Source organism: Pelophylax lessonae (assembly GCF_965119305.1).
Source record: "Pelophylax lessonae genome assembly, chromosome: 11".
Taxonomy (NCBI): Eukaryota; Metazoa; Chordata; class Amphibia; order Anura; family Ranidae; genus Pelophylax; species Pelophylax lessonae.
In genome coordinates, this window is record NC_138778.1 from 81,160,181 (window position 1) to 81,188,036 (window position 27,856).

Genomic DNA, 27,856 nt, shown 5'->3' on the forward strand with positions numbered 1-27,856 from the left:
CTTAGAAAAGATTTTTAGACAGCTTTTTTCTCCAGTGTTCCTGTGAGATCTTCAAGCAAGAAAGCTACCTACGAGCGCGTGCAGGCCATAGCTCCGCGCTGGGTCGGCCGCGACATAGTCCCACTGGACGGGGACTGACCCTGCGAGTTAAACGTCTCGCTGAAACGCCAAAGACCATGAGTCACGGCGTCCGTATTGGTCAACAGCCCTCCTACCTCGGTGGAGAGGGGTACTGTCAGGAGTTGGCGCCCGCCTGGTTCCGGTATGGTGAGTAGTATGTTCCCCCTTTCCCCCTGACGGGTCTTGTGGTGAACGCGGGCCCCTCTCTGTAATGGTAAGGATGGGTTCCCCTCTATCCTATAACATGTCACAGATCCCCCTAATTGAGTGTGATTTTTGTGTACAAGAAGCCAGGAGGCTTGGTTTGGGAGCTGACAATCTAATTGTAAAGATGTGAAAATGATTGTAGTCAGTGGCAGTACTAGAACTTTACTGTGATAGTATAAGGTATCCTACCTGTCAGTAGCCACAGGGCGATGTCTATACATGTATACTGCATCCCAGATCATTCCTCCAGCTAGCAGATGCCTCCCGACGGCCACGGACCGCATACGGCCCGCCAGGGTCCGGTACCGCCGACCACGCTGACCACCATGAGGGTGAAGGGTTGTGAGGCCGAGATCCTTCTGCAGACATGCCGCTATTCTGTGCAGGCCGCCGCCATTGTCTGGTAGATCGCACGAGGCCGCCATTTTGGTGTAGCCTCGTGTCTCCAGCATGGGGGCGGCCATGTTTGAGGTGACTCAAACACCTCGTGGAGCCAGGGGGAGGCGCCGGCAGGCATGTTAAGGGGCGGAGCCGCCTCCTTTACCCAGGAAATAGGGCCAAAGACTTCCTGTCTGTAACAGGACAGCACTGAGCAAGCTGATGAAAACTTCTGTGCATCAGGGATGATCCTTGGGGTCTCTCTCTCTCTCTCTCTATGGGGTCCAAAAAGGCAGGTAACACTGAGGGGCGCTGTTGCGACTGGGGGACACAAAAAAAAAAAAAAAGTTTTTTACTTTGTCATTTTTTGTCGCTGGCAAGTGTCTTGTATAATCATTGACCCTGCCGCATAGGTATCCCCACCTGATCCCCTCAAAGTGGCCGCAGGACCCTCCAGTACCCCACTTGTTTTTAATGCATTATCGGCACTTTTGGAGTCTTTGGTATCCCGGGTGGAGGTGGCCTGTCAGGGACGGGGGTCAAGTAGCGACCCCCGCCTACCCCTATTGTTTATCAGATACTTCAGATACAATGCAGTTGCAGGTCCCTCCTAGGGGGCTGTTGTCTCAGGGAATATCTCCTCAGCAGTGAGGAGCACGTTTCTGCCTCCGCCATAGCACAAGAGTGGTGGATGCACTAGTTGTGTCCGTCCGGGAAACCTTTAGTCTTGAGGTTACACCGGCAGAGGTAGCTGAGACTGAGATTCCTTTTTTGGTACTTGTTAGCCTACCAAAAGGGTGAAGGATTTTCCTTTACCCAAATGGGGTCGTTTTGAAACAAACTCCTGTTATTTCCAAACGCATGGCTAGGTGCTATCCGTTTGAGGAATTCCTCTTTATAGGATAGACGGTACCACCTGCTGTCTTGCCACAGACTGTTAGGATAGAAGGACCTCGTAACTAACGAGGACCTTCCCTTTCTGCTCATAAAGAGTTTGTTCCGCGAGGGCGGGCGATAAGGCGAAACCCTCCAAAGCCCCTTTAGAGGGGTTTCAAAGGGCGCTGGTCGGCTAAACAGAGTCCGGCTCAGCCAAGCCTGAAGAATATAGCCTGATGCGCCCCTACCCATCTCTGGGGTGGGGAAGAGATAGAGTCCATCCTTACAGTGGTGGCCTCCCTGCATCAGGGGGATTTCCTGGCGTCCATAGACATTTAGGAGGCCTATCTTTATATCCCCATCATCGCAGGACATCAGCGTTTTTTCGCTTTCCCAAAGATCATCCCTGGTTCCCACCAGGAGACTGAACTATCTGGGCCTAAGGTTGGATACATCCTGGGCAACAGAGTTTCTCCTTGCGGAGAAACTCCAGAAGGTTCAGTCAACGATTCGGATGTTGCTGTCCGTCAATTGGCTGGGACTGATGGTGGCCTTCTTAGAGGCAGTACCGTATACCCAGTCTCATACCCGAATTCTCCTGAAGGAGATTCTTTTTTAATGGAATCAGAATTCCGATTCCCTGGACAATCGGATCCGGTTGAGCGAGCGGACCAGGAAGTCTCCGATGCTCAACCAGGGGAAGTAATTTCTTCCGATAGTATCCAGATTACCAATAGGGTATCGCAACTGAGAGCGATCAGGTTTTGTCTGAGTTACTGGATCGAGCAGCTCTAGAGCAGCCCGATTCGGATCCAATCGCATATGGCCTCTTCACCCAGAGGTTTTTCACTAGCTGTCCCTTCATTGGGACATCCCGGATGTGGATCTGTTGGCACCTTGGCTCAACAGGAAGGTGCGGAGATTTGTAGCTCGCACCGCGATCCTCTAGCGGACGCAGTAGAAACGCTAATCGTCCCGTGGGGGCAGTATCAGCTACGGCATGCCTTCCATTCTCTCAAGTTGCTGCGGGAACTTCTTCGCAGGATAGAGGTGGAGGGAATTCCAGTTATTTTGGAAATTCCGGACTGACCTCGTCGAGCCTGGTACGCCGACTTGGTGAGGCTAGTCGCGGACGCTCCTTGGAGACTTCCTCTCAGGGAGGATTTGTGGTCTCAGGGACCGATCTTCCATCTTGCTTTACAGTCGCTGGCTTAATGGCCTGGCCATTGAGACCCAGGTACTGAAGGACAAGGGAGTGTCAGCTTCAGTTATTCCTACTTCCAGTTAAAGCAAGGAAAGCGACTTCCAGCACATGGAAGTCTTATATTGCGTGGTGTGAATCTCTTGGATTTCCCCCACATACCTATTCGGTGATCCGAATCTTGGTCTGTCTGCAACAAGGGGTTGAGCAGAAACTATCCTTGAGCACGATTAAGGGTCAGGTTTTCGGCGTTAGCAATCTTCTTTTTAGAAACCTTTGGCTACTCATTCCTTGGTGCGGAATTTCATCCAGGGGGTGCGACAGCTGGCTCCGCCAGTGCGCGCACCCTTACCGCCTGGGATCTTAATTTAGTGTGGTCGGTTCTTCAGAAACTTCTCTTTGAAGATATCAGGGAGATTCCCTTGCTTACATTATCCCAGAAGGTGGCCTTCTTGGTGGCCATTACTTCTGTACGCAGGGTGTCAGAACTGGCCGCATTATCCTGTCGTTCCCCAGATCTGGTGGTTCATAGGGATAAGGTGGTTCTTCTTCCAAATCCATCCTTCCTTCCTAAAGTGGTTTTCGTAAGACGGACTCACTTTTGTGATCACGGATAGCCCTTGAAGGGGATTGCCTGTGTCTGCCGCGACCATATCTAGATGGATCAGTCAGACGGTGGTACAGGCTTATTCTATTAAGGGTCGGAATCCTCCGTTTCCTGTTAGGGCGCACTTCACTCAAGCGCTCAGTACTTCCTGGGCCTATCGCCATCAGGCGTCAGTGGTCCAGGTATGTAAGGCGACCACCTGGTCGTCGGTACATACCTTTACAAAATTTTATAAGATTGATGTGATGGCATCGGCGGATGCCTCATTTGGCCGCAAGGTTTTGCAGGCCGCAATTTGAGGAGACCGGTGGTCTACCTCGAGGGTTTTTTTCTGTTGAAAAATTTCTGTTGAGTCTCATCACTGAGGATGAGCATGGTAAACTTCTAGTTGGCACCGGTTGGGCCTTCTAGATTGGATTTGATTTCCATTTTTCCCACCCCTCATTTGTGGTACTGCTTTGGGACGTCCCGAGGGTGTTGAATCACCGAGGACTACGTCTGTCAATGAGCTAAGAGAAAAGGATTTTACGGTAAGATTTTACAAAAATCCATTTTTTTTTTTTTTTTATTCTTTTATTTTGATATTTGTTCCTTTTTTAACTATTTTTGAACAATGTCTTGAGGGTGTATACTCTTTGAACTATGTCTTTATATACATTGTTTAATATATAATTTTCTTTTCTTATTTTTATACATTTATTTTTAATATTTTCAACATGGTAATGTAGTATTCATATATGGGATAATTGTGCAATAGTTACCAGCAGGGGTATGCACATGCTAGGATCGATTTCCTATCCATTTATCTTCTGCCTGAATGCACCTGTCGCATGTAATAACAATTTCAGTTGCCCATATAAATGTCCTCCTACCTCCAGCGGGTGGCGGTCTGACGAAGGAGCTGAGCTCAGAAACATGTAACCGCCCACCACCCCCTCTATTGGACACCGGCCGCTGCTTCCCTGTCCTGCCTTTAGGAATTATCATCCCGACTCAGCCGAAAGGACGCATCTACAGAAAGCGGATAACCGGATGTACTCATTGCAACCACTTAGCACAGCAGATAGGAAGACTCCAGACAGATCTTTGCTATGCCCATGTCATATTTACCAAATGTAAGTGCTTTTATACTTTTATCCTAATAAATACTCAGAGCCTACTGCACCTAGAGGCGCCTTGTCTTTTTATCTTTATCACTTTCAGAGCAGCTTCTCCTCTCCAATGCTGCCGAAGTGCAGTGTCTCACTTAAAGCCTGCTGTATTCCACGGAAGGGCCCATACAACAAACCCTTGTTCTCTCCTTCTCCGCTTTGCCTATTGCACGGGCGAGACGGTAGAAGCATGGGGGGGGGGGGGGCATAATCACACTTGCCAATTGTTTTTTTCACACACAAACGGGATCTTGGCTAAATCCTGCAGTCCTATGCTGACTAGGGACAACATTTAAAAGTGACTATCCTGGCTTGACATTTAGGAATAGGGCTTCACCTATTTGCTGGTGTTCCTCTGTTCTCCATGTCAAAGTCTTAGTAGATTCAATTAGGTGCCATTAGGAGTCAAACATCTATTGCTTCTCCTTATTCTTAGTAAATGAACACCAGTGTGACAAGCAAGTCTGCTTATACAGTGATAGTTTCATGCTACGTGCTATATGTGCTGTACATTTAGTACAGGCAAATTGGATAAGACCAGGTTTACACTGCACAGAGAAAATGGCTTACGCTGAACATTTATTCTAACCTTTCTTCCAGTTTCTTTAAATTATTCTTCAGTTTTACTATTGCTAATATGAAAACCCATTTTCTCTATCGTTTATTGACAGACGCAGCTCCATATTCTTCTTACCATTGGCTTATGCCTACAGGAGTAGGACACTATGCAGGAAAAATCTTTATCATGCCTATGGGGCAGTCCCTGGGGGTATACACCCACTCACTCTGCTATAGGCACTCAGTTTTATTTCTGCCTAGTCAGGAGTAAGGACCTGGACTCTGGAAAAGTCCAGACTACCGATCAATATTCTGGAACTCAGAGCGATAAAGCTTTGCTTGAGTCACTGGATAAATCTGCAAGGATGTCCAGGATGTTTGGATTCAATCAGACAATGCCACTGCCGTGGCTTACGTCAATCATCAAGGGGGCACCAAGAGTTTCCTGGTGGTCCGGGAGGTGCTTCTCGGCTCAACAAGACGGTACAGAGGTTTGTAGCCAGGTCTCAGGATCCTCTGGCCGACGCCATAGAAGCACTGATGGCTCCTTGGGGTCAGTATCGGCTGATCTTTGCGTTTCCTCCGCTAAAACTTCTGCCAAGGCTTCTGCGCGGAATAGAGGTGGAAGTGATTTCAGTCATTCTGGTGGTTCCAGCCTGGTCTCGCTGGTCTTGATACGCCAATCTGGTAAGGTTGGTTGCCGATGTTCCTTGGAGACTTCCTCTCAGGGAAGATCTGCTGTCTCAAGGGCCGATCTTCCATCCTGCTTTACAGCCGCTGGCTTTAACGGCATGGCTGTTGAAAGCCAGGTGTTGAGGGATAGGGGTCTTTCTGACTCTGTGATCCCTACACTGTTGAAGGCTAGAAAATCTACCTCTAGAAAGATTTATCATCGTACATGGAAAATGTACATCGCATGGTGTGAATCGATTAAGGTGCATCCACGCTCATTTTCAGTGGCTTGAGCAGCGGTTGGCCTTGGGTACTATAGAAAGGCCAGGTGTCGGCCTTGGTGTTTTTTTTCAACGTTCTTTAGCTACGCATTATTTGATTCGCACCTTTGTCCAGGGAGTTGCCATATGGCTCCTCTAATGCGGTCCCCGTTACCTCCGTGGGATCTTAACTTGGTACGGTCAGTTCTTCAGAAGCCTCCGTTTGAAAATATTAGGGAGATTCCTCTGCTTACATTGTCGCAGAAGGTAGCCTTCTTAGTGGCTATTACCTCTGCGCGCAGAGTGTCTAAATTGGCGCGCTGTCCTGCCGTTTACTTTTTCTGGTGGTCCACAGAGCTAAAGTGGTACTTCGACCTAATCAGTCGTTTCTTCCTTTTAGGTGGTCTCAGATTTTAATTTGAATGAAGTCTTTGTGCTGCCTTCACTTTGCCCTAAGCACAAGCATCCTAAAGAAATTGCTTTGCATTCGTTGATGTGGTTCGAGCAATTAGGGTTTACCTGGCGGCTAATGAGTCTTTCAGGAAATCAGGCTTTTTTGTCCTCACAGAAGGGCCTCGGAAAGGATTGGCTGCTTCTGCTGCGACCATATTCAAATGGATCAGGCAGACAGTGGTGAAGGCTTATTCACTTAAAGAGGACGTAAACCCTCCTATGACACTTTTTTTTAAATCAAGAAAAGCTTTATTGAGAAAAATTCACACCATGACAATCAGAAAGAAAAACTGTCGGATGGCAGCTTCAAACCATAAACAATACACCATCCACACCATGCCATATTCCCCCCCAAGGTTATCACGGTTAAGTACAGTGCGATAAACACAAAACATTTTAAAATATTACATTAACAAACGTTCCAGAATAAGATCATCAGGGGCCATGCCCGGGCTGTTCAGCCACACACCCCATACCTTAGAAAATTTCTGAGGCACCCCCCTATGCTGGTAGATAATCTTCTCCATACGTAAAGTAGAAGCCATCTGTTCCAGCCACATCCTATATGTAGGTGGCTCCTGCACTATCCAGTGTCTCAGGATCAGTAAACGGGCCTGAAAAAGTGCCCGAATAGCTGCCTCTCGCAGAAACTTATCTTCCACTACCGCTTCCAGTATCCCCAAAATGCACTGTCTGGGATCCCTAGGGATATCCACCCCCAGAGTTCCATTAATGGCAGATAGCACCGTGGACCAGTATCTGTGCAGCTTTGGACATCTCCACATCAAGTGAACCAAGTCCCCCACCTCTCTGCGGCATCGTCCACAGAGGTCATCGCCACGAAGACCCATGGCATAAAGTTTCAGGGGAGTGTGATGCACTCTTAGCAGGATGTAAAGCTGCGACACCTGGTGTGAGGCATTGAGAGAGCAGCTACGAACTGCCTCCAAGGCCTCCTCCCACTGTTCCCCCGGGATCTCTCCGACATCCATGCTCCAGCGGTCACAAGCCTGGCTCGGATACCTTTCCAGGAAAGATCCCAGAAGAGAGGCATAGTAGCCTGATATGAATCCCTTGGTGTCCGTAAATTGTTGCATAAGGAAGAAAACAGGGGTTGGGGACAGGAAAAGCTGTCCCATAGCTGCCTGTGCCCGCCATGCGTGCCGTAATTGGAAATAATAAAACCTCATAGTGTCCGGGAGCGAGAAGCGCTCCTGAAGCTGTTCAAAGGTCAGCAAGGACCCCTCCTGCACCACATGTGTAAGGTGTGTCACCCCATACACTCGCCACCTGTCAGCCTGGTCCACCTTACGTAATTCCGGATAAGTCTTATTGTCCCAAAGCGGGCTGAAGTTAGTATAGCCCAATGCTCGCTGAATTTGTTTAGTTTTGTCCCATATTTTTTGTAGTAATCTATATGTCGGGAAGCGCTTATTAGGTTTAGAAAAAAGTTGCGCCTCAAGTCCCTCCGGCACCCCGTGCGCGCCAACAAACCACTGCATAACTGTCAGTGCCGCGCCAGTACGTGACCCGGATACCGCCCCCACCAGATGTTGCAGCTGTGATGCCAAATAGTACAACCACGGGTTAGGAAGGGCAAGGCCCCCCCCATCACGAGGCTTCTGTAGCTGCTCCATACGTACTCTAGCTGCTTTACCTTTCCACATAAGGGTCCGGAAAAGAGTGTTAACTATGCGAAAAGTTTTCAGTGGAATGACGATAGGAGAATTATGGAGGAAATATAACAATTGCGGCATCAATACCATCTTTATAAGGTTTACCCTACCGGCTAGTGATAGCCAGAGTTTGTTCCAAGTCCTGATTTTGTCCCGAAACCTGGTGAGAAGGGGGCTAATATTGAGTAAGCTATACTGGGTCGGGTCCGCCGAGACCATGACCCCCAGGTATTTAAACTGCTGCAAATGGAAGAGCACAAAAAGCCGCACAACTGGTTGAAGATGCAAAAAGTTAAAATCCAAATTTATTTTGCAGGCAAAAAGATAAAATCATCCAAGATGAAACCAAAACAGTCGGAGACATGGGGGGGAAAAGGGGAGCACGGCGGTTGACGCGTTTCACGGAGTCTTCCGCTTAGTCGTAACCATGCTGTACAATACAAGACACTGCTATATATAGAGGAAAAGGCATTTCAAATAACATGTACCTCCCAGAATGTGCTTGATTGAGCCCACACAGCTGCAGATACTAAATCCCAATTAAGGGCACACAAACAGCCCAGCAGGAATTGTATGTTTGCTTTTGCTTCACCTTTTGTCCAAAAACGCATAGCAAAAAAGTTCTATAAATGCATATGCGAAAAAGCTTTCAATAAAACTAAGGAAAAAACAGTAGTGATAATATAAAAAGACAGCTGGTAGAAGCCAAAAAACTAACAAAAACAAAGTAAAGGGAGAAAAGAAAAAAGAAAAACGAAGAGAAAAAAACGAAGGGAAAAAAAAAAAAAAAAAAGGGGAAAAAAAAAAAAAAAACAAGAAAAAGAAAAAAGACAAAGAAAAAGTAAACAGTAAAACGGAAGCATATAGATGTGTTCATACCCAGATGGAACTATGGTATAAAAAGAAATGGTGTATAATATAGTCATGAAGAGCATATATGTGTAAATATATAAGTGGTACACATAAAAATGATAAATGTGTAACCACAAACACATACATCACGTCCATATAGCATATGAAACAAATAGATAAATGGGGGGGGGGAAATTGTACACATATGTAATAGGTATGAGCACAACCCCCAAAAACGTATAACCCCATCCATTGAGTGGTATATCTGCAACTGTGTTCACATACATAGGGCAATCCACCCAATCGAAAGAATATAAAAATAACCAATGAGATATGTAAGAACACTAAACATTACCATAAAAATAATAATAAATACATAAATGCATAAACATAGAAGTCCTGTGTGTCTTTATCAGCATAATGGTATTATTATCCCCTATAAAGATATAAAAATAGGGACATTTAAATGGATATATACCCAAGACATTGGTAACATCTCAGGCATATCCCACATCGATCTAACAAAAAAAAAATATATATATATGCTTACGTGTACATGTCGACTTAGATCATACTGAACACAGAGTATAGCATGCACATGTGTGAACCACCGTGCATATAGCACAATCAATATCCATAAAGGAATCAGCCACACATTGCATAAATATATAGCCATGGAGGCAAGCCGAACGGAACAACATGCATATATATCGATGAACACATGCATTCCAAAAAAAAAAAAAAAAAGATGCAGAGACCGAAATGGGACAAAAGGGAAGGAGAAATGAGAAAAAAAAAAAAAAAAAAGAGAAAAGAAGAAACAAAGAAACACTAAGACATAGAATGGCCAATCAAAGAAACATGTACCATGTATGTGTATGGGATACAGGTAGCCCTCTCTGTATGTATAGTTAAATGTATGTACCCACGAATAGATACATGAATCATTACTGGGAATAAAAGTGAGTAACATCCCATTCAAAGTTTAAACCGCCAGGTAAGCGGGTCTGGAGTTTATGAATCCAGAAAACCTCCCGCTTACACAGAAGGCGGAACACATCGCCCCCTCTTACAGGAGCAACCACACGTTCGATCACTTGGACCGATATCAAAGACAGATCACCGTCATGTTCTGAATTAAAATGTCGGGCCACATTCGTGGATTTCCTCAATCTGACATCACTAAGGTGTTCCCTAAATCTGTCTTTAAGTTTTCGTGTGGTGCGACCCACATATTGTACAAAACATTCTCTGCAAGTAATGAGATAAATAAGGTATGTAGTGTTACAATTAAAAAACCTGTTGATTTTGTATGTTTTGTTCTCAATAGAGGATTGAAAGTTAACACCCCCTAGAATATGGGGACATGTAATGCAGTCCTTAGCCCCACATCGGAAATTACCTTTCAGATGCAACCATGTTTCTGATGTATTTTTAATTGTAGTGCTAAACAGACTTGGGGATAACTGGTTTCCCAGTGTTTTGGCCCTCTTGGCGACAATATTCACTCCTCCCTCTAAGATCCTGGCACAGTCCTTATCACCATACAGAATGGGAATATGTTTATTGATAATTTGTTTGATCCTGTTAAATTCCAAACTGTATGGGATGGTGAGATTAATGGAGCCATTATTGCCAGGAGTCTTAGATTCATTGAAATGTCTCTTTGGTGTAAGGAGGCTTTTCCTGTCCCTATTAAGGGCAATAGAGTATGCCCTGTCAAGGGTCCATTTTGGATAACCCCTAGCCAAAAAGCGTCTATACAAAAGTGCTGACTCTTTATTGAAAACGTCCAAGTCACTGCATATCCTTCTGATACGAAGGAATTGACCTACCGGTATACCCTTTCGAGTATGAAATGGGTGACTGGAGTCAGCATGTAACAAATTGTTACCAGCTGAGGGTTTCCTATATAGGCTAGTGACCACCTGATTTTGTCGATGCTCAAGGGTAACATCTAGGAAATCAATCCTATCAACATTGAATTGGCCAGTAAATGCCAGATTGTAATCATTGCGATTAAGATATTCCAAAAATAGGTCAAAAGGAAGGCCTTGTCTAGTGATAAAGATCAAATCATCTATATAACGAAAGAATATGACAATTTGATTCCTGTAGGGGTTACTATCTCCAAAAATGTGGACCCTCTCCCACCACCCCATGTAAAGGTTGGCCAGGGAGGGTGAAAAAATAGCCCCCATGGCTGCCCCACACTTCTGGAGATAGTAAACCCCATCAAACATGAAATAATTGTGCCCAAGGAGGTATTCCAAGACCTCCAAAATGTATGTCTTGGCCACCTCAGCCAGATCAGTATAGTGGGTAAGTGAAAAACGTACAGCTACTAGAGCTAGATTGTGGGGAATTGAAGAGTAGAGACTCACTACATCACAAGTCATCCACTGGTAATCTGGCTGCCAACAAATCTCACTGGTGATATTTAAGAGGTGCATAGTATCTCTTAGGTAACTGGGTAGAGTGTGCACAATGGGTTGAAGCTGGCCATCAAGCCACTCTCCCAGTCGTTCATTGAGAGACCCGATGCCAGCGACAATGGGCCTTAAACTGCTGGACCAAGGGGACCGGGCAATGTGGACCCAGGGAGGGGACATCGGTCCTATCCAGTTGCAAGAGGGCCGATTTGGACCAGTTTATAGTGAGTCCGGAAAACCGACCGAACTCCGTAATAACTGCCATGACCGATCACAGGGAAGCATCGGTGTCACCCAGCGTCAGGAGCATATCATCCGCGTAGAGCAGGACTTTATCCTCATATGGTCCATACCGGAACCCCGTGATGGATTGCTGAGCTCTTATACGCGCCGCAAGGGGCTCTATCGCTATGGCAAATAATAGGGGTGATAGCGGGCACCCCTGTCTCGTCCCCCTTCCCAGTGAAAAGCTTGCGGAGACCCTGCCTCCCTCCCTAATGGTAGCAGTTGGTTGAGAATACAGTAACTTCACCCATGATAGGAATATAGGGCCAAAACCAAAGGATTCCATGGTCGCCCAGAGATAACCCCACTCCACGCTGTCAAATGCCTTATTGGCATCCAAGGACAGCAGTGCCCTCTCCCCCGCGTTATCCGCCGGCGTCTGAATTGCTACAAACAGGCGACGCAAGTTAAGGGCCGTAGATCTATTGGGCATAAAGCCCGCCTGGTCTTCATGAATGATGTGTGTTATGACTTTGTTAACTCTACGTGCCAAAACTTTAGCCAGTAACTTGACATCCGCCTGGAGCAGAGAGATGGGTCTGTAAGATCCCGGGTCCGTAGGAGACTTATCTGGTTTAAGTAATAATATGATGCTAGCCCTGGTCATAGACTCCGGAAGGGTCTCCACCTCCCTTGCCCTCTGGAACACCTCCAATAATCTTGGCAATAACAACCCAGAATAATTTTGGTAAATTTCAGCAGGAAGGCCATCATCTCCAGGAGCCTTAGATCCCGGAGGGAGGGCCACCGCTTCCAACAACTCCTGTTCCGTAATCGGGGTCTCAAGCTGAAGCCGCTGTTCCTCCGTCAACTGCGGTAGAGGAGTGGCACCTAAAAAGTCCCGCAGCTCTTCCGGGCCACAGCGAGCCCGCGAGGAGTAAAGGTCCCTATAAAACCTCACCAGCTCAGCCATAATTTCATCCTGCTTGTTAACCAAAGCACCATCTGGCAACCGGAGAGCCCCTATGGGAGGAACCGAGGGGCGTGTCCCCACCATTCTTGACAGCATACGGCCCGTGCGTTCCCCTTCTTCATAAAAGGCTGTTTTGGCAAAAAAACGCTTTTTGTCCGCCTTGGAGCGAACCTCCCCAACCCACACCGACTGGGCCGAGAGCCATGCCGCCCTCGTAGCATCAGTGGGGTTGTTCAAGTATTCCTGCTCCAGCCGCTGTGCGCACTGGGACAGTTGTTCCTCAAAGCATTTAGACTCTGTCTGGATTTTCTTAACGTTAGCAATGAGGGCCCCGCGGAGAAAGCTCTTAAAAGCCTCCCACCTCAGGAGCACATCCCCGAAGTGGTCATGCTCCTCAAAAAAGTTTGCTATGGCTGCTGGAATGTCATTATCCGGCGGAAATAGTTTCAGCCAGAAGGCATTCAAACGCCAGGGAGCTCTACGCAAGTCCACCCGAGGGCGAACCTGCAATTTGACCACCAGCGGGGAGTGGTCCGAGATCCCCCTACGGGCATACTCAATGTCCTCCACCATGGCCACAGCCTCCCTGGTACCCACACATAAGTCTATACGTGACAATGCAGAGTGTGTTTTGGAGAAGCATGAGAACTGCACCGTGTCAGGGTTTCTAAGGCGCCACACCTCAGACCAATCCATCTCCGTCAAAAAGCGGGAGAGAGCTGTACTTCTGGCTGCTCCCCCAGAGGGCGGTGGAGGGTGTCTGTCCCTGGCAGGGTCCAGCACCCCATTAAAGTCCCCCATAACAAACAATGGCAGTCCAACCTTGTCCATAGTAAATTGAAGGAATTCCCTGAGCACCCCAGAGGAGAATGGGGGCGGAATGTACACTATCGCTATAACACACATAACCTGAAAAAGCACGCAATGTATGAACACATACCTCCCCTCAGAGTCCACCTTGACCCCCAGTTCCCGAAAGGCCAGTGACTTGTGAATCAGCACACTGACCCCCCTGGAATATGAGGAGTGGGTGGAGTGATAGCCCCATCCCACCCATGCATACCGAAGGCACCCAACAGAGTCCCCCACCAGGTGAGTCTCCTGCAGAGCAATAATAGCCGGGTGGTACTTTCGTAGCTGGTGGGCCACCATAGCCCGCTTGAGTGGGCAGCCCAGGCCTCAAACATTCCAAGAGACTACCGGTACCCCCTCCATGTGAAAAAAATACAAAAATGGCTGAGAGAAGACCGGGGGCCCCCTCCAAGGCAACCAAGGCAAAGACAGAGAAGGTCCTCAGAGGAGTTCTGGTGTGGAGATGTGACAGCTTGACATTGTCCAGTGAGACAGGTAGTGTGAATCTTCCCAAAAACGAAAAAACAAAAGTCAGTGAAACTGAAACTCAGTAGGTCAAGGCACAACGGCACCCTGACAAAGAACTGTCGGAAAACTGGCGGCTCACTCCAGACGGGTTCGACCGCAGCCCTACCGTCCAGAAGGGAGCCAGCCGGCCTACATGCACAACGGTGCAAACATAGAAGCAGGCCCCAAAGCAGAGCCGTATAAAAACACATCTTCGCTCGTCAACACTTGCCATAGTCGGAGCTGTAGATTCCGAATCTTTCACGGTGAACGTCCCCGGCCGGGTCAAAAACAGACAGCGTGCAAGAGCACGCGCAAAATGTGGAATAGCCCCACTTCCGATAGATGAGGTCACTGAAGAAATCCCTATCACTCTCCAGGCTCATCCCTCCTCCTGCGACCGAGAGCCGGCTCGTGAACATCCTCTGACACTTTTTACCTATAGGTAAGCCTATATTAAGGCTTACATATAGGTACTGTAAATATCTCCTAAACATGTACCGTTTAGGAGATATTTACCTTACATGCAGCCAGTGACGTCACTGGCGCATGCGCTCTGAAGGAATGGCCGCTGGTGCCGTTTTCATCAGAGCCCCGTGACGTCACCGCGGCTCCGGCCAATCAGATGGCCGGATGCCGCGATCCCGGAAGACTGGCGACTGGACATGTCACCCGTCATACAGGCGAGCGGGCGGCACGGCGGGGGCTCGTTCTTAGGTAAGTATTTCATAATGGGCTAGTATGCAATGCATACTAGCTCATTATGGGTTTCTCTTTCAGGTTGCAGAAAAAAAAAAAAACTTTCCAGGGTTTACAACCTCTTTAAGGGTCAGGTTCCACCTTTCCCTGTGAAAGCTCATTCTACTAAAGCCCTGAGTGCCTCTTGGGCCTTTCGCCATCAGGTGTCAGTAACGCAAGTTTGCAAGGCGGCTACTTGGTCATCTGTGCACACGTTCACAAAATTCTACTAAGTCGTGTTGGCATCCTTAGATGCTTCTTTTGGGCGCAAGGTTTTGCAGGCTGCCGTTTTTAAAAGAGAACCTGTTCTCTTTGAGGGTGTATGTTTTTTTCTGGGGGAGCTCCAGTTGTTCCTGGTTGAGCTCCATGTTACCTGGTTGGCTAAGTTTTTAGTCTTTGGGAATTGCGTTTTTTTTCTGCGTTGTTTTCCCACCCCTCATGTTGATACTGCTTTAGGACGTCCCAATGGTAAGAAGAATATGGAGCTGCGTCTGTCAATGAACGATCAAGAACTGGATTTTTTAATTTACCGTAAAATCCTTTTCACAGAAGGTCATTGCCAGATGCAGCACCCGCCCCTCTGTATGAGCTGGGTTTGGGTTATTTACGTCTGACACTGCTTGCAATGAAACTGAGTGCCAATAGCAGAGTGAGTGGGTGTATACCCCCAGGGACTGCCCTATAGGCGTTGTAAAGATTTTTCCTGCCTAGTGTCCTCTTCCTGAAGGGGGCAGCATAACCCAATAGTAAGAAGAATATGGAGCTGCGCCTTTCAATGAACTTCAGAGAAAAGGATTTTACAGTAAGTCAAAAATCCAGTTTCTCTATCGTTCATTGACAGACGCAGCTCCATATCTTCTTAGACCATTGGGCTGCCCCCTACAGGAGTAGGACACTAGAAAGGAAAACGATTTACCACACGTATGGGGCTGTCCCTGCAGGCATAACCCCACACACTTCTGCCTAGTTTAGGAGTAAGACCTAGTTACATGCTGGGACTTCGGTCTTGGCTATTTAAAAAGGGAAATGTTTGTTATATGTAATTTTGTTATTTACTAGTCAGAGTTCCTGGAGAACCACAAGCAACAGCTGGCTGGGTTTCGGACTGGATAATCTAGATCCTTAAGGTCTCCCAGCCTGGCCATTGAGCGGGGGCAGGTTATAGTCTAACACTAGGCCTCGCCATGACAGAGCCCCGATGGATGGGGACGAGCCTGCGACTGGACAGTCTCCCTGGGACGTGACGATCTGGAACGGGTGGGAGGTGGCCTGTTCGGAGTGGCGCCCACCTGGTTCAGTGGTATGGTGAGTAATGCTGTCCCCTCAATCTTCTGGCGGTCTGGGGGTGGACGTGGGCCCCCTCCTGGGAATAGTCGGACCCTCAGGAGATCCCTCGGTTCCCCTGGCCTCTCGGACATACCAGACCCTCCCCTTTCCCTAGTAGATTCCTACCTTGGGGGGCGGTAATATTTCGGCTGCTGTGGTGTTCCTGCGAGGGGAGGGGTGACCTGGTTTTGGATCCTCTCTGGATGAACTGATCAAAGGTCTTAGGGGTGGAAAGAGTACTTTTCTTCCTCAATCCTCTAAGTGCAAGGCGCCACGCCATAGATGGGGACCTTCCTTCACTGCTCATAGGCGGCTTTTTTGTACCTCCGGGTCACAAGAAAAAGGAAAGCTGTTCATGTCTTCTGGGGGTTCCATGGTCAGAAAAATCTAAGATCAGCCAGTCCTGATCTGCCGACAAATCCTCGTCTGCATAAGGTCTGCACCCGCTTCTGGGGTGGGGGGAAGTCTTCGCTTCTTTCTGGAACCACGGACTTCCTTGATTCATGACAAATGGGTTCACGAACTGATCCGGTCAGGGTACAAGATCGAATTCCTGTCTCGACCGTTGGACAGGTTCTTCCCAGCCAATCTTCACCTATCTCCAGACCGTTTAAGGGATCTACGAGAGGTGGTACAAGATCTGCTTGCACAAGGGGTGATTGTGTCTGTTCCCACTCCAGAACGCTTTCAAGGGTTTTATTTAACCACTTGCCTTCTGTGCACTTAAACCCCCTTCCCATCCAGGCCAATTTTCAGCTTTCAGCGCTCTCACACTTTGAATGACAATTGCGCGGTCATGCTACACTGTACCCATATGAAATTTTTATCATTTTTTTCACACAAATAGAGCTTTCTTTTGGTGGTATTTAATCATCTCTGGGTTTTTTATTTTTTACAAAAAAAAAAGAAAAAAGACAGAAAATTTTGAAAAAAAAAAAAAAGTTTTTCTTATTTTCTGCGAGTAAATTTTGAAAATAAATTTTTCTCCCTCACTGATGTACGCTGATGAGGCGGCACTGATGGGCACTGATAGGCTGCACTTATGGGCACTGATAGGCTGCACTTATGGGCACTGATGAGGTGGCACTTATGGGCACTGATGAGGTGGCACTTATGGGCACTGATGAGGAGGTACTAATATGCCGCACTGATGAGCACTGATAGGCGGCACTGATAGGTGGCACTGATAGGCGGCACTGAGAGGTGGCACTGCTGGGCACTGAGAGGTGGCACTGCTGGGTACTGAGAGGTGGCACTGCTGGGCACTGAGAGGTGGCACTGACGGGTGGCACTGATGGGCACTGATAGGCGGCACTGATGGACACTGATAGGTGGCACTGATGGACACTGACGGGTGGCACTGATGGACACTGACGGGTGGCACTGATGAGCACTGATGGGCAGCACCATCAGTGCCCACACTCAGTGCCCATAGTGCTGCCAGTCAGTGCTCATCAGTGCCTAGATGAGCAGGCACTGATGGGCACTGACTGGCAGCACTATGGGCACTGATTGTGGGCATTGATGGGGCACTGATGGTGGGCACTGTGGGCACTGATGGGGGGGCAATGTGTGTGTTTTTTTTACCTTTTTTTTACCTTCAGTTACCTTCAGTAATCAGGGCACTGGTGTTTCACCCTAAAAACAATCCAAATCGGGTGAAAGTTGTAGGAATTACAACAGTTTGTATATGTGCCTCCCACTTTTTAAGGGACTAAAAGTAATGGGACAATTGGCTGCTCAGCTGTTCCATGGCCAGGTGTGTGTTATTCTCTCATCCCATTTACAAGGATCAGATAAAAGATCCAGAGTTCATTTCAAGTGTGCTATTATCATTTGGAATCTGTTGTCAACTCTCAATATGAGATCCAAAGAGCTGTCACTATCCATGAAGCAAGCCATCATTAGGCTGAAAAAAACAAAACAAACCCATCAGAGAGATAGCAAAAACATTAGGTGTGGCCAATCAACTGTTTGGAACATCCTTAAAAAAAAAAAAAACGCACCGGTGAGCTCAGCAACACCAAAAGACCGGGAAGACCATGGAAAACAACTGTGGTGGATGACCGAAGAATTCTTTCCCTGGTAAAGAAAACACCCTTCACAACAGTTGGCCAGATCAAGAACACTCTCCAGGAGGTAGGTGTATGTGTGTCAAAGTCAACAATCAAGAGAAGACTTCACCAGAGTGAATACAGAGGGTTCACCACAAGATGTAAACCATTGGTGAGCCTCAAAAACAGGAAGGCCAGATTAGAGTTTGCCAAACAACATCTAAAAAATGGGGGTGTACTGGCGCAAGAGGAAATTGGAGGGATACCATCAATTTCTATCATATAACAGAATTGTGGGAAAATTATATTAGCGTGACACACGAGTCCAAGAAAGTCCATAAAAAAACAAGTCTTTACAACACTTGAAGGCTGCTCTGTCCCAAGTAAGAAGAGAAACTTGCAGTGGACTGTAAAAGAAAGACAGAAAGTGTAATATGACTCAAATTTTAATGGAAACATAAGCACACTATATACTCACAAACGAGTAATAAAACCAGCAGTAAGTGAGAGCCATGAAGTTATTCCGGGGGATCGATAAATCTAGGTGCCTATGGAAAGAAGATCCGACCGATCCGCTGTATGGTCCGTTCAAGCCGATGGGAAATCGGCTTTCTCCGAACCCTGGGGACACTGTCGGGGCTTCCGGCGGCGTACTTCTGGCTTCCGGCTAGGTCGTGGAGCGTGATGGCGTGGATAACCCCGACAGTGTCCCAAGGGTTCAGAGAAAGCCGCTTTCCCATCGGCTCGAACGGACCATACAGCGGATCGGTCGGATCTTCTTTCCATAGGCACCTGGATTTATCGATCCCCCAGAATAACTTCATGGCTCTCACTTACTGCTGGTTTTATTACTCGTTTGTGAGTATATAGTGTGCTTAACATCTAAAAAAGCCTTCACAGTTGTGGAACAACATCCTATGGACAGATGAGACCAAGATCAACTTGTACCAGAGCGATGAGAAGAGTATGGAGAAGGAAAGGAATTGCTCATGATCCAAAGCATACCACCTCATCAGTGAAGTGGTTCTCTTGTATTTATTGATGTGACTGCTGACAAAAGCAGCAGGATGAATTCTGAAGTTCAGGCAAAATTATCTGCTCATATTCAGCCAAGTTCACTCTCATTGGACGGCGCTTCACAGTGCAGATGGACAATGACCCGAAGCATACTGCGAAAGCAACCAAAGAGTTTTTTAAGGGAAAGAAGTGGAATGTTATGCAATGGCCAAGTCAATCACCTGACTTGAATCCGATTTGAGCATGCATTTCACTTGCTGAAGACAAAACTGAAGGGAAAATGCCCCAAGAACAAGCAGGAACTGAAGACAGTTGCAGTAGAGGCCTGGCAGAGCATCACCAGAGATGAAACCCAGCGTCTGGTGATGTCTATGCGTTCCAGACTTCAGGCTGTAATTGACTGGAGAGGATTTGCAACCAAGTATTAAAAAGTGAAAGTTTGATTTATGATTGTTAATCTGTCCCCTTACTTTTGGTCCCTTAAAAAGTAGGAGGCACATATACAAACTGTTGTAATTCCTACACGGTTCACCTGATTTGGATGTGAATACCCTCAAATTAAAGCTGAAAGTCTGCAGTTAAAGCAAATCTTGTTTGTTTCATTTCAAATCCATTGTGGTGGTGTATAGAGCCAAAAAGATTAGAATTGTGTCAATGTCCCAATATTTATGGACCTGACTGCAGGTCTTTCTGACTGATTTCTACACTATTGAAGGCCAGGATGTCGACTCCCAGGAAGATTTATCACCATACGTGGAAATCGTACATTTCATGGTGTGAATCACTGAAGGTGCGCCCTCGCTTGTTTTCCAAAGCTAGGGTTCTGTTTTTTCTGCAAAAAGGAATGAACAGCGGTTGGTTTTGGGCACTATCAAAGGCCAAATGTCGGCTTTGGCTATATATTTCCTTGGCTATATATTTCCAACGCCCGTTAGCTATGCATGTCTTAATTCGCACTTTCATTCCAGGGTTGTGCCATATGGCTCCTCCGAGACGATCCCTGCTGCCTCCGTGGGATCTGAATTTGGTATTGGCTGGTCTTCAAAAGACTCCTTTTGAGAACATTAGGGAGATTTCTCTGCTTTCATTGTCCCAGAAGGTTGCCTTTTTAGAGGCTATCACTTCTGCCCGCAGAGTGTCTGAGTTGGCGGCGTCCTGCTGCTCACCTTATTTGGTGGTCCACAGAGATAAGGTGGTACTTCGACCTAATCAGTTTTTCCTTCCTAAGGTGGTTTCTGATTTTCATTTGAATGAAGACATTGTGCTGTCTTCATTCTCTCCCAAGCCCAAGCATCCCAAGGAAATTGCCTTGCATTCGTTGTGGTTTGGGCGTTCAGTCTTTTTCAGTTGTCTTTACTGAGGGACCTCATAAAAGATTGGCTGCGTCTACCGTGACCATATCCAGATGGCTCAGGCAGACGGTAGTTCAGAATTATTTACTGAAGTGTCAGGTTCCTCCTTTCCTGGTGAAGGCGCATTATACTAGGGCACTGAAGTGCCTCTTGGGCTTTTCGCCATCGGGCGTCAGTGATGCATGTTTGCAAGACGGCAACTTGGTAGTCTGTGCATACGTTTATAAAATTATACAAAGTAGATGTGTTTGCATCTTTGGATGCCTCTTTTGGCCGCAAGTTTTTGCAAACTGCGGTTTTAAGAGAACCTTTTTTTTTCCTCTGAGGGTGTGTTATTTCTAGTTGAGCTGCAGTTGTTCCGGGTTGAACTCCATGTTACCTGGTTATACTGCTTTGGGACGTCCCAATGGTCTAAGAAGGTATGGTGCTGCGTCTGTCAATGAACGATAGAGAAAACTGGATTTTTGTACTTACCGCAAAATCCTTTTCTCTGAAGTTCATTGACAGACGCAGCACCCACCCCTCTAATTATGAGTAAAATGGGGTTTTTGACTTCTAAACACTGGTTGCAACGAAACTGAGGGCTGTAGCAGAGTGTGTGGGGTTATGCCTGAGTTGACAGCCCCACAGGCGCAGTAAAGATTTTTTCTGCCTATTGTCCTACTTCTGTAGGGGGCAGCATAACCCAATGGTCTAAGAAGATATGGAGCTGCGTCTGTCAATGAACTTCAGAGAAAAGTATTTTACTGTAAGTAAAGCAGTTTTTATAAGCATACTGCAGATACAGTGGCTATAAAAAGTCTACATACCCCTGTTAAAATATCAGGTTTCTGTGATGTAAAAAAATTAGACAAGGTAAATCATTTCAGAACTGTTTCCACCTTGAATGTGACCTAAAAATGTACAACTCAATTGAAAAACAAATCTTTTAGGGGGGGAGTAAAAATAAAAACTAAAATAATTTGGTTGCATAAATGTGCACACCCTCTAACTATGGATGCAGCTGTGTTCAGAATTAAGCAATCACATTCAAACTCGTGTTAAATAGGAGTCAGTACACACCTGCCATAATTTTAAGTCAGTCTGATTACTCCAAATAAAGTTCAACTGTTCTAGTAGGTCTTTCCTGACATTTTCTTAGTTGCATCCTACAGCAAAAGCCATGGTCCGCAGAGAGCTTCCAAAGCAGCAGAGGGATCTCATTGTTAAAAGGTATCAGTCAGGAGAAGGGTACAAAAGATTCTCTAAGGCATTAGATACACCATGGAACACAGTGAAGACAGTCCTCAAGAGAAGAAAATATGGCACAACAGTAACATTAACAGAACTGGATGTCCCTCCAAAATGAATAAAGAGACGAAAACTGGTCAGGGAGGCTGCATATTGCTAGACAGGTCAATTTGGTTGAACGTAGACTGGTCGGTAAGGAGAGCTTGGAATATTTTTGTGTCTTGTTACATGCGTTGCCCTTCCAATGCTCCTTACTACAGAGACCAGTTACAGGTGTGGGCAGTAACCATTTGTTTGCTTTGGATTATATTGGCCAAGCAATGCAATGACACCTTTGCTGGCATGGTGCTATAGGCTGGGTGTTCAGTGTGCCCCTGTGCCTTTAAGAAGGGGTGGACTCCCTTCAAGTATATCTGCCCTACACCTGTCTATTTAGATGCATGTGCTTCCATTGTCGGAGACTCACAGAATTTAGTGTTCGGACCACAGAAAATGGGGTGCCTTGTCAGGGCTCTGTGGCTTACGCATGTATTTGCAGATGTGTGCAACTAAAGCCCTGTTTTTAATGCATACTGTTAGACAGGTCAATTTGGTTGGTCGCAGACTGGTTGGTAAGGAGAGCTTGGAAGCTTTTTGTCTTGTTACATGCGTTGCCCTTCCAATACTCCTTACTGCAGAGACCAGTTACAGGTGCGGGCAGTAACCATTTGTTTGTGCTGATGCTGCCAAGAGACCTACAGCAACATTTAAAGGAGCTGCAGGAATATCTGGCAAAGTACTGGCTGTGTGGTACATGTGATAACAATCTCCCGTATTTTCATAAGTCTGGGCTATGGGATAGAGTGGCAAGATGTAAGCCTTTTCTTACAAAGAACATCTAAGCCTGGCTAAGTTTTGCAAAAACCCATCTTGAGTCTCCCAAAAGCATGTGGGAAAATATGTTATGGTCTGATGAAACCAAAGTTGAACTTATTGGCCATAATTACAAAAGTTATGTTTAACGCAACATCACCAAAAGAACACCATACCCACAGTGAAGCATGGTGGTAGCAGCATCATGCTTTGGGGCTGTTTTTCTTCAGCTGGAACAGGGGCCTTAGGGTAGAGAGAATTATAAACGGTTCCAAATACCAGTGAATATTGGCACAAAACCTTCAGGCTTCTCTGCTAGAAAGCTGAACATGAACAAGAACTACATCTGTCAGCATAGCAACGACCCAAAGCCTACATCCAAATCAACAAAGGAATGGCTTCACCAGAAGATTAAAGTTTTGGAATGGCCCAGCCAGAGCCCAGACCTGAATCCAATTGAAAATCTTTGGGGTGATCTGAAGAGGGCTGTGCACAAGAGATACCCTCGCAATCTGACAGATTTGGAGTGTTTTTGCAAAGAGTGGGCAAATATTGCCAAGTCAGGATGTGCCATGCTGATATTTATACCCAAAAAGACTGAGTGCTGTAAAAAAATCAAAAGGTGTTTCAAAAAAGTATTAGTTTAACCACTTGCTACCCGCCCGTTATCAAAGGGCGGCGGAGCGGTGCAGCTATTGTTCTGGGACGCCGTCATATGACGGCACACCAGAACAGCCTGGCGCGCGGAGCGGTGTTCGTGGCTGCGCCATGTTGCTAGGACACAGCGCGACCCCGATCTCGGTGAAGAGTCAATGACGTGACTCTTTACCCATGTCCAATCACAGCAGGTCACATGTAAATGAGGAAGTGCGTTATTCGGCTCTCCTCGCCTCACACTGTCAGAGTGTGAGGCGAGGAGATCCGATCAGCGGCTCCTCCTCATAGGGGAGACAAGTACAAGTAATCAGGGCACTGATCATCAGTGCCCTGATTACACAAAATGTAAATAAAGTGCCAATTACTGCCCACCATCAGTGCCCATAGTGCCACCTGTCAGTGCCCATCAGTGCCACCTGTCAGTGTCCATCAGTGCGGCCTGTCAGTGCCCATCAGTGCCACCTATTAGTGCCCATTAGTGCAGCATGTTAGTACCTCCTCATCAGTGCCCATAAGTGCCGCCTCATCAGCACACATCAGTGAAGGAGAAAAATTATTTTCAAAATTTACTCATAGAAAATAAGAAACTTTTTTTTTCCCCCAAATTTTCTGTCTTTTTTTTTGTAAGAAATTAAAAACCCAGAGTTGATTAAATACCACCGAAAGAAAGCTCTATTTGTGTGGAAGAAAATGATAAAAATTTCATATGGGTACAGTCAGGGCAGTCTTTATTATTGATTGGACCCTGGGCAAACATTTTATTGGGCCCTCCTGAATCCACCTAACAACTATGTGCAGGATCAAGAGGCAGCTGCTTTGGGCCCCACAACAATGACTGGGCCCAGGGCAGCTGCCCCTTTTGCCCTGTGTCAAAGATGTCCCTGGGTACAGTGTAGCATGACCACGCAATTGTCATTCAAAATGGGACAGCGCTCAAAGCTGAAAATTGGCCTGGGCAGGAAGGGGGGTGAAAGTGCACTGTAGGCAAGTGGTTAATGGTGTTCACACTTTTATACAACCATATTTGTTTAGTTTTTCATTTTTCCTTCCCTCCACCTAAAATATTTCTGTTTTTTGTTCAACTGAGTTGTACATTTTATAGGTCACATTATAGAAAAAGTTCTGAAGTGATATAGCTTTGTCTCATTTTTTTTATATCACAGAAACCTGATATTTTAACAGGGGTATGTAGACTGTTTATATCCACTGTATGTTATACTGTACATATTGGTCTCCTGGCATATTGGCCACACACACTTTTCCTAACCTGTTGGCAAGAGAATTTTTCTTTTTGTGTTTTTTGGTCTAAAACTGGTAACAACACGGTATTTATACATGTGGCCCTGTGCTTTTAGTATATAATAAGAGAACTGGTTTAACTAAATTGACACATTTCTCTGTTGCAGAAAGGCTATGATGATTTACAGACTATAGTGCCTACATGTCAGCAACAAGACTGCTCCATAGGCTCTCAAAAGCTCAGCAAGGCAGTTGTTCTGCAGAAGAGTAAGTACGAAATATCTGTTTTTTTTTGCCCAGTCTTGTGTAATACTAAAGGTCATGTGTGTGACTCACTGTTTTTAGATGCAAATCTGTTTTTTTTTTTTTTGTCCTCTTCTTTCTGTGAAAATGACCAAAGGTCAGCTAAACTAGTGAACTGTTCACTTATAAGAATCAAGAGCTTGCACTTTGAGAATGCACACCTGATATTGCTATTTACATTTTCCACAGCTATTGATTATATTCAATTCCTTCATAAAGAGAAGAAAAAACAGGAGGAAGAGGTATCTACCTTGCGAAAAGAAGTCATGGCCTTGAAGATTATGAAATCGTAAGTTTCAGATGTCTTGTAGGGAATGTGTTATTAAAGAGTTAGTCGACACAAAACCACTTTCAGTTCTTGTAGCTGAAGTATTAACCTGGAAACCGAAAAGTGATGGCAGAAAAAGACAGAGTAGTCCATCCGAGTCTGCTCATTTCTTTAGTTGTTTTTTTTTTGTTTTGTTAAAGGGATTTTAAAGGCAGAAGGTTTCATTTTTACCTGAGCCCGTCTTTATCCAGTGATGTTGCAGGAGTGTCTAAGCTGCCTGGGACTCCCCACTTTGGCTGAGACAGCAGTGCTCCCACTGCTGTGAATCAAAATCATTCAGCCAATCAGGAGAGAGTGGGGGGCGAAGCCAGGTCGTGGCTCTGTGTCTGAATGGACACAGGGAGCTGTGACTCGGTTTGGGTGCCCCAATAGCAAGCTTCTTGCTGTGGGGGCACTCAGAAGGAGGGAGGGGCCAGGAGAGCCGAAGAGGGACCCGAGAAGAGGAGGATTTGAGCTGCTCTGTACAAAACCACCTGCATAGAGCAGGTAAGTATAACATGTTTGTTATTTAAAAAAAAAAAGACTTTACAATCACTTTAACTTTATTGCCTATGTTTGTCCTAAGCTTGTTTGAAGTTTATTTCAAGCATCAACTACCTTTTAAATGAAATAATGCTTTCTAAGAACAAACCAATTTCTATAGCTCTAGGGAACACTGATTAGTGAGCTATTTGCAATTTCTTCCAGGTCAGCCACTTCAGCTGTACCTAGTGTTCCTATGTATTTTTACCTATTATGGAGATTGCAAAAGGAGTTGCAGGAACATGCAACGGTAGCAACACCCAAAATACCAAGCTGGGTTGGGTGTATGGCAAAAACAGAATTTAGAATTTCAAAGGCTTCTTGGCAGGCTAACCCAACCTTCCGAGCTCCAACTAGAACGACAGATATACAGTACCTATAACAAGGAAACATGCTACCTACTTCCTAGCAAAACTATGGTCTGCTTCTAGATACTTCATGATCTCCTTTGCAATGAGGACCCCGTGAGTTTTCAGGACATTGGGCGCAAAACCTCTTCAGGTTCTGGCAGAGACCTTCCGTGGTGTTACGGCATTACAAAGTCCTCAAGCTTCCAACACGCGTGTCTTCACTTTGTCTTCCAAAAACCAGTGGGGTTTTCCCTGCATTGGTTGTTCTCACCTGCCCCTTGTCCCCTCTCCTAGTCCCTTTTTGGGGTGCACGGGTGTTTTTGGGGTGGGGAGGTAAATTAGTGCTGGGCCAGAGGGCGGTGGGAGCGTGCCACTGGCGGCCCCCTTTTAGGGGTACATAAAAGAAAAGAAAAAGGAGGCGCAAACACCTAGTGCATTACCCGTGGTCACTGTTTATTAAATTTTTAATAAAATGCCAAATGCATACTCACAGACATGAAGATATTTAAAATCGTGTTACAAGAATCCGTCACATATGAACTGGAACATGTCCTTGAAGATAAGACCGCGGTCCTATCTTCAAGGACATGTTTCGGATTCTTGTAACACGATTTTAAATATCTTCATGTCTGTGAGTATGCATTTGGCATTTTATTAAAACATTTTATAAACAGTGACCACGGGTAATGCACTAGGTGTTTACGCCTTCTTTTTCTTTTCTTTTATGTACCCATGTTGGAGTTCCCTGCCTGAGGAGAGCAGCACACCAGTCTTCCCTTTTTGGAGTGAGCGCTTGGCTGAATTGTTTGTTTGGAGTATTGCAGTCCCCTTTTAGGGGTGCCTGCACTTTTTGTGGACTATTACTTCACTGGGGTGACGGGTTCCACGCAGTGCCGAACGGCGCTGCCATTTTGCCGTGAATGGCTTCGGCGGCCATGTTTGTGTAGTCTGGCGGCTATGTTTCTCTTACGTCCTCTGACAGTCGCCGCCCATTCATACAGTCTTCACGATTGTGGTATTGGCCTTCTCCGCAGGAGATTTTGTTAATACAACAAACATTAACATATAGACACACCCACAGGGGGCCGTCCCTCTGGCCTATATCCTCCAGCCAGTACCACTCTAATCCAGTTCTTTGCTGCCTAGCCTCAGGAGTAGGCTAGGTTTTCCCTGCTGGGACCTAGTGTCTCAGTTGTTTTCTTGTTTTATTTCTGAAAAGTGTTTTTTCTTTTTAGAAAAGCTTTTTATTTTTTCTCACCTACGCTAGTTAGTCAGAATTTGCAGGACTACAAGCGTCAGCAGAACTGGGCCTCGTACTGGTTAATATAGAACCTTATGGAGTCCCAGTCTGCCATCGGATGTCTCAGGCTTTTGGTACGCCCAGGCCTCGCAACGACAGGGCCCCTAGAAGCAGGGACAAGCCTGCAAAGTTTTTCTAACTTCGCTGGGATGTCTCAACGTCGGAACGCCCGGGTTTGCTAGCATCCTTCCTGGCTGACGGCACCCCACCCAGGTGGGAGGTCTCCTGTGTCTGAGCGGTACCCACGTTCACGGTATGGCGAGTACTACTACCCCTCTGTCCCTGGGAACAGGTTTTTGAGGGGGTATTGAGTGGGCCCACTTTGGGGATGGTGGTACATGTAAAGTTTGCTGTATCCCCCTCATGGCTGTGGGATGGCCCCCTGTGTCTTGCCTTCCCTGTCCCTGCGGGGGCTCTCCTGCGGTGCAGACCGCCATATGGGGGGGGGGGGTGTGGGGGCTTCCTTCTCCCCGAGGGTGCTCTGTGCAGATCCCGGTGGGGGCCAGTGTGGGCGTTTTTCTGCGGCGTTAGGCGCTCTTTCGCCCGGCCACCATGTTTGGTAACGGCTGGCTGTTTGGCCTCAGAGTG

The 27,856-nt window shown here is 46.4% G+C and overlaps 1 protein-coding gene across 2 annotated transcripts in view; it reads left to right on the forward strand.

The window, feature by feature from the left end:
- Window positions 1-27,856, forward strand: part of MLX (MAX dimerization protein MLX) — a 462,488-nt gene that overhangs the window by 199,608 nt on the left and 235,024 nt on the right. For both annotated transcript variants that reach the window (XM_082271957.1, XM_082271958.1), the window contains exons 3-4: window positions 24,633-24,732; window positions 24,958-25,057. In XM_082271957.1, coding sequence (XP_082128083.1) covers window positions 24,633-24,732; window positions 24,958-25,057 — 200 coding nt within the window. The remainder of the gene's footprint in view (window positions 1-24,632; window positions 24,733-24,957; window positions 25,058-27,856) is intronic.